An 8,473-nucleotide genomic window follows, 5' to 3' on the forward strand; every position below is an offset into this window, starting at 1 on the left:
CCTTTTCCGCTTTTTTTATTCTACCATTCCACGCTATCATTATCATCACGCACGATGACGTTATAAGAATTATTTGTTCATTCATTCATTCATTCATTCATTCATTCATTCATTCATTCATTCATTCGTTCGTTCGTTCGTTCGTTTGTTCATTCATTCATTCATTCGTTCGTTCATTCATTCATTTGTTCGTTCGTTCATTCATTCATTCATTCTTTTATTCGTTCAATTGTTTTCACTGATCATTTGTTCTTTTGTTCGTTTTTTCAATTTAGAGGCGATTCAGTCCATTTAACAGCCATTCATTACTATTTTCATTTTTTTGTATTTTTCGCATCTCTTTATTTTTCATTTTATTACTTTCATTTAAATTATTTTTAATTTAAATTATTTTATTTCATTTTATGCATAGTATTCCCAATATAATCTGTATTATTATTTTCATAACATTTTTCTCCACAATAATTGTAAACATTTTATGCCTTTCCAGTTCTTCTAACGATATCTGAGTGTGTATTTTATTTGTGTTTGAATGAATACGAATTTAAAATTTCCGTGGTTATTTAATTTTTATAATCAATCACATTATTTAACATCATCTACCATCACCTACCATCATCTATCATATGAGAGGTTTGTGAATATTTAGTTGGTTGTGGCGAAAGCAAAGCAAACAAACAATAGGACAAATGCTAATTCCCAAGGTTGACTAAGAAAATGTGCTTGTTTGCGTTTGCAAGTGCTCTGCAATGATGGGATTTGGTGGATTTTTAGATTAGGTGGATTTTTGTTTTAAAAATTATCGATGCTGTTAATGACGTCATCCATCTTACTGCTAATCAAGTTCTTGCTCCTTCTCCTATTGTTCTATCATCTTATTACTCTTGTTTATTTTTCTTTATGACTGTCATCTTTTTTTTCATTTTTGTGTTTTGGTGTTGTTAAACTGAGTTTCGTTAACTAGAAAATTCAGTTTTTTTGGAGCGCCATCCTCCTTTGTCGTCGTCATCCATGTTCTTGTTTCTTTCCAGTTATTTGCTCAGTACGTGCCTCCGTATCATTCATCCCCATGTAGGATTAGTGGTTACAGTTATGATGGACGGCCTTCAAATGACCTTCAAACGACCTTCAAATGACCTCTAACTCGTTAAGTATAACAAATGGTCGTCTTGACGGCTGATTTACGATGCCCAAAGAAGCTCCATGCCTCCAAGTACATAATTGGAAATTCTCGCTCCACTAAATTCCAGAATAATTAAATTAAAACGACTTTAGGCAAATTTATTATGAAGAATTCTTTAAGAATAGTAAATTTAGTAAAAAAGCATAATTAGTATTTTATAGTACGCGCTCTTCATACAAAAGTCAACCTTTTACAAGTGCAAAAATTAGCATAATAAATTGGATAAAACAAATTAATAGGTAGAGTATATGAACTAAAATGAAATATAAAATTACAAAAAGTTATTTCAAATGATTAATTTAATTTCTTTGTGTTGTTATTTATAAAATTTCAAAAAAATTTCATCTTTGGACAAAGTTTTACATAAAATATTTTCAAAACCAAATATGAAATAACTGACTTTGATTCAATTGCACTCTGCTGACTGTGGAACAACTAATAAAATACTAAATGAATAAATCATAAAAATGGATTGAGTAAACAATCTGTCAAAATGGAAACAAAAAGAAGTAATACTCTAGTAAATACTGATACTAATATACTCAGTTTCTACACGCTAATTAAACGTACTTTTATATTATTTTTATTGTTTATTTAAACGCGATCATTATCTCCACCGAACACCCAATCAGCCAGTCAAAAAGCTGACAGGACGGACAACTAAATTGCCCCAATCAACTGTCAGCAACGTCATCAACAACTACAACATCACCAACAACATCATCAACAACTACAACATCAACAACTACAACATCATCAACAACAGCAACCTAAACACCATCAACATCAGCATAAACAACATCAACAACACCAACTGCAACTAAGTTAACCCAAGCAACAATAACAACAATACAATTGTTACAACAACATCAAAAACAACAATTACAACATCAACTAAATCATCAATAACAGTTTAAAAAACAACAAACACGCCAACAACAACACGACATCAACACAGCAACTACATGTTAAAGATAGGTTTTGCTAACACATTGAGTCATTCATATTCCATGCTAACTATCTATCTGCGTGATTATTCATTGTGTGGACCGATGTGTATATATGTCTTCTACATATACGTGTGTGTGTGTGTGTGTGTGCGTGTGTGTGTGTGTGCGTTTATATGTGCATATTTTTAAATAAACACGTGAACAGTTTTTTTTTTACATATGTAAAGACTTACAATATAGATCAGAAAATTGTTGATTGAGTTTGGAAGATACCTCAAAACACATCCAATCAACGATAATTGTGAAATTTCTTCAAGATTCTCACTTATTTACATTGACAACGATTCTAGCAGCTCGCTTCTATTTTTGTCTTCGTAACACGATTAGCTTGGTGTAATTATAATATATTGTTCTCTATTGAATAAACTGTGAAGATGTAGTTGCAGTTAAGAATGACACCCCCACAGACGACCATCATTATAGCTGCTTCAACATTCACACCAAACTCCACAGCTATCTTATATGTGGAGAGTGTTATTAGAGGCTGAGCGTCAAATTTGCTTCCAAGTAGGAATGTTTGGACGTTGTAAAGAGTGGATAATAATACCTTTTAAAAGTATCAATTCAATAGTATCAACAGTTATATTATAATATATGAACGTGATCAAACTCAACAAAAAAAAACAAATTTAATTTCCAGATTAGCGTTCATAAAAAATAGCTGGTGATAGTTTTTTAAACGAAATTTTCATTTCAACATCAGATCAAATATTTTTGCGATTTGGCATTAATTTCAAGTTTAAAAAAACAATATTTACGGTTTTAGTTGAATGGAGAACATTTTTTAAGATCTTAAAAACCAAAAATGTGAAGTTTCGCAAAATAAGCAGTCAAGCTACACACACATACACTGATATGTGTGTGTGTGTGTCTGTGTGTGTGTCTGTGTGTGTGTCTGTGTGTGTGTGTGTGTCTGTGTGTCTGTGCAATGTGCTGCGTGCAACAAGCGAATGAATAACTTGCAAGCGAAAGCAATCAGTTGTGCTCGGCAACAATCAGACATTTGCAATTGCATCCAGCGAATATTGCGAAAGACGAGAATCAATAAAGCATACGATGAACATAGAGCTTTGCAGACCGAAATTCATAACGTATGAATAAGAACAAACTTATGTGAATATGCACAAGTAGTCGGTATTACAAAGCAAACGCATTCAATATCTACAATATGAATTTGAATGAATGCAATCAGACATATGCAACGCCATAAAACATAAGAAACAATTACTGCAATGACAAAAAGAATAAAAATATTAACAAATAACAACAAGACAAAAAAATACCAAAACTAGTATAACAGCATCAACAACAACAAAATGAGAAACAACAACCACATGAATAACGGAAAGAACTAAAGTGAAAATATTGCAAACAATAATCGCATATATGTTAGCATCCATCAATCCATTCATTTATCCATCCATCCATTCATCCATCCATCCATCCATCCATTCATCCATCCATCCATCCATCCATCCATCCATCAATCAATCCTTTCATCCATCAAAGTGAACAACAAACTCATGATATTGCATTCAACTGCCTTTGTGACAATGCGACATTAAATCATGGCTCCTTGCAGCACAGACGACATTTCGTAACCAGTCGGTAATACACAAGAACTTACAATACAATCGACAGATGAAACCACACAAACAGAATGTGTGCTTCCACCGAATGACACAACAAACAATTACAAATGTAACGTGATACAAATACTAACAAATACTAACTAAACAAAATCAAACGGTACAACACTAACAACACGTCAAAATTAAACCTAATGTCTTTCAAATAGTCTAATTAAACGAAATTAAATACACCTTAAATCACAATAAACAAAAAATAAAATGAGACAAAACATACAAACATAACAAACAAACACAGCAACGTACATAAAACAACCAAACAACAACAACACACACACACCAACACATAACACAAACTCATTGCTCTCACAGTTCATTTCATATGCTGGCTTGCAAATAAAAACATCATTGCATATTTTATATTACTTCATATTGCATGGCGTCGTTACGTGGGGAAATGTGCGTATCTACTTACTGTTAGCTGGAATGCGTTATCCTTTCTACTTTTCATTCTCCAATCCTATTTAGTAAAACACACACAAACAAAAACAAACACAAACACACACACACATGTGTATGTTTCGCCTCTGAGATCTTTTTAAATGGCGCTTACAAACACTTATCTACACACACACACACACGTGATACGTAAAATTTTATTAATTTAATTTGTTAGAAAATTTAAAATGTGAAAATTGCTGTTCAAAGATGATTCAGCAGTCAGTAACTTGTGTTAATACATTTAAAAGTTAAGTTATGTTCTTGATGTCAAACTGAATTTTTTAAAATAAATTATATTTAATTATAAAATAAATTATATTATAACGTATTATTCTACCTTTAAACTTTTTTAAATACTTTTTTTTGAAAATTAAATTTCATCCCAGCAAAAAATGCAGTTTGTTGGTCTATCTAAAACCATCCGAACCACATTAAACTGATGATGAATTAGCAGAAGGAAGAGAAAATTTCAAAATTTTAATGAAGAATGAGAAGGAAATGAAATAGAGAGAGAGAGAAAGAGAGAGAGAGTAAGAAAGAGAGAAAGAAAACATAAGATAAATATAGAAAATGAGAACAAGAGAAATATATGAAAAGAAAACGCGAGAAAGAGAGAGAGAGAAAGAACAGTAGCATCATCCAGAGTGAATGATCTGTTTCATTGCATTTTTTATTGCCCAATTTCAATCTTGGAGATTGTTGGCTGAAGAAATTCTCATTTGCCAAATGTTTCCAAACAATGGCATTGGTATTAAGTGCTATTAAAGGTATTTGTACTTAGGAATAAGGAACATCAATATCTTTTGTAATTGTTGTGCCAATATGGTTTGGTTCCTCTTAGCAAAAAATGTAGTAATGCAGTAGTAGTAGCAGTATTAGTAGTAGTAATAGTAGTAGTAGTAGTAGTAGTAGTAGTAGTAGTAGTAACAGTTGTAGTGGTAGTAATAGTAGAAGTAGTTTGTAGTAAATGCAACTTGTAGTAAATGTAGCAGCAGCAGTAGTAGTTGTAGTAGAAGCAAAGAATAACTATGGATAGTTAATAAGAAATTAGGTCTACGTATTAAATAAGATAACAAAGTTTACACATCAATTTAATTAAATAATTTTAGCAAATTATGAATAATATAATCAATTAACAATTAATTTATTCAATATTTTAAACAAATGAAATTAATTAATTAATTATATATAAAAACAAGTGAATAGAAGTCATTTTATGGCTTGGCTATTATTTTCCTCTCTTGAAATATAAAATCTAAAAATGAGTGAATCGGAAATAGAACACTAAATGGTGCGTGTCTCGACTCTTCAGAATACACTGAATAGTAAAAAAAAGGAACAAAAAACTTTTTCTGAATACTTTTTGTTATTTATATGCGAGTATTCATTGTTTTTTTTTCTCGTTTTTTCGAAATTTAAAGAAATGTATGTGCGTCTATTTTAGTTTGAGAATGCCGGGTCAATAAATTTCTACCTAGATCTATGCTATGTTGTTTGAAAGGTAGTTTAAATTCATCTGATTTCAAAAGAGCAGTTTCAAACGGCAAATGTTTTATGATGATTTGTTCTTTAAATTACTATTTTAAAAAGATTGAAGATTTAAAATTGTTAATAAATCACATGAAATAAATATTTTATCAACATCACCATAGAGAAGTATCTTATCTCTAAATCTCTTGTAAAGTATCTAGTATAGAGGAGGCATTTAGTTTTTTTCAATCACTAATACTGTTTTTATCTAATAATTAAATAATTTGATGGCTGTGTGGTTGTCGTCGGAATCGAAGACTGATCAGTTTTCAATGTTATCTTGTGGGTGCTGTGTGTGTTGTGTTGAGTTGTGTGGTTTTGTGTGGTGTTGTGTAGCTATGCTTCTGCCTGCTCTTTACACGATTGCATACCCAGATGAAGAAACTTGTGTAGGGATTGAAGAAACATTTCAGGACTAGCAACTCTAATGCTAGCCTTATCTTTCTGAGAATACAAAACTCAACTTGCTTTGTTTTTAAACTGGTCGGGAAAAATTTTAAAGATAAATATAGTTATATTTTTGCGCCAGAAATTGAATGTAAGCACTGATGAATATTTATATGTGTTTATATGTGCCGTATTTGGATCCAAAAGTATGAATACAAATTTAAGCGTCATAAACCGACATCAGCAGACATAAAAAGACAAGTGCCTGCATAGCCAGTGTGTACTGTTGTTCATTGTATGAATTGGTCTTTGTGTGTGGCGGGCGCATAATGTTCTTTGTTTATTCGTTTATTCTCTTATCTCCAGACTCATTTTGTCTTTCTTGGAGAACACTGTTTTATGACTTCGCTGCTTTCTATAATTGCAAACTGGGTATCGTTCGGATTACGATTTCGTTTGTCAGTATGTTTGTGTGTATTTTTGAGTGTTTGTGTGTATATGACGTGTGTCTTCGAGTGCACTCATTTTTATGTTTGTGTGTGTTTGCTTAAGTTTAAGTGCGTGTGTTGGGCTTGCTGCTTGTTTGTAGTGTGCTTTTTAAATATTTATTTGTAAATATAACATTCTTAGCTGTGAAAATTTTTTTAAAGTTTTTCATTAACGCTCATTTTACATTTTAAAATAAGTTTTATGATCGACCAAATGCAACACGTTTAACCTGCCATTGACCAAGATGCAGATGCTGAAAATGAAACTTGTTATAATGATAGTGATGGTAATGGTGATAGTGATAATGATAAGTGGCGATAATGATGATGAAAGCAACTATGATGGCAATAACGATGATGATAATGAAAACGATGACGATGATGAATTCAGAGAGGCATGGCAAACCTTCTGGCCAGATGAACTTTTCATAAATGATGAAAGTCCAAGCACTTGTGGTTTCTCAATACGGAAAATGACAAAAAGTGTTGACGTCACTCTGACATCACGTGCTCTCAGAATGTTAACTTTCCTACTTTTAAGACCATCTATACGACTTTGAAGTTTTATTGTTTTGTTTATTTTTTCATTAATATGATTTTCTCAACTACAACAACAAAATTTTGCTCTTATGCTAAGTGATATTAGCAATAACGTTTGTCTCTTTGTTGTTAACATCGTGATTTATACAACTTGACTATGTTTTTTATTAAAGATGCTGCTTAATTTATTTTATCAACTCAGTTTAGTTGTCTTATCACTTCAATTTTGTAAAGTAAAAACTGCAAAGTTTTCCAACTTATGGAAAAGCTCGCATGCCCACATGCCCCGTGAAAACATTTCAGCTATTGATCACTGGACGATCAATCAATCCAGAGCGCGTTTATAGGAAGCAGCATTTTGTTTGGATGGATGTTAACTTGCTCGTTGATCTCTAAGGTACCTTTTGTTTCTTTCTAATGGTTCCTGGCAGAAAACCATAAGTTACACATACACGCATTAGAAGCGAAATCATGTCACTAACAATAAGATATTAGGCGAACTGTACAAATATTATTATATTGTGAAAAATTATTAAGATTATATATATATATATATATATATATAATAAATTTATATAAATTTTATTATAAATTAAGTTGTTTTTTACATAATAAAATTTTATGTTAATAATAATATTAATTATATTAATAATTATTTCTATTATTATTACTAAAATTGCCATAAATAAACAATCATTACGGCATTACTATAAATAGATTACCAAAATATCTGAGATGTGACATGATCTATCTTGGGCTACATTTCGACGACAAATGTCACCATCAAATTATGAAGGTGCAACATAGCTATGACGTCATCATCAAATTATGAAGACGCATCATAATTATGACGTCATCATCAAATTTTTTCAATGATATATATATATATATACTCTTTTCGCAAACTTTGCCTTCCTCTTTTCACGTACATGAATAATAATTTTTTCTATTTTTTATTCAATGTTGTCAGAATAGCAGAAATCGTACAGTGACTAAGAAGAAACTGAAAGTGATGACGATGATGATGAAGATTACGAAGATAATGATGACGATGATGTTGATGATGAAGATATGATAATAATGATGACAATGATGCTGATGATGACGATGAAGAGGGCGATGAAGATGGCAATGATAATGATCCTGACAATGATGATGATGATAATGCTACTGAAAATGTGAATGATACTGATGATGATGCTTCCGCGGTAATGATGATGATGACGCCGATGATGATAATGATGG

General features: G+C 31.3%; 1 protein-coding gene across 1 annotated transcript; it reads right to left on the bottom strand.

Moving 5' to 3' along the window:
• Positions 1-6,075: 6,075 nt before the first annotated feature.
• HELRODRAFT_163454 (hypothetical protein) lies at positions 6,076-7,667 on the bottom strand (the record flags this gene model as incomplete). The annotated part of the gene is made up of 5 exons (XM_009027316.1): positions 6,076-6,102; positions 6,185-6,293; positions 6,440-6,507; positions 7,095-7,242; positions 7,630-7,667. 5 exons carry the CDS (start codon positions 7,665-7,667, stop codon positions 6,076-6,078), a joined length of 390 nt encoding a protein of 129 aa, XP_009025564.1.
• Positions 7,668-8,473: the final 806 nt, after the last annotated feature.

The sequence above is a fragment of the Helobdella robusta genome (assembly GCF_000326865.2).
Source record: "Helobdella robusta unplaced genomic scaffold HELROscaffold_5, whole genome shotgun sequence".
Classification (NCBI taxonomy): Eukaryota; Metazoa; Annelida; class Clitellata; order Rhynchobdellida; family Glossiphoniidae; genus Helobdella; species Helobdella robusta.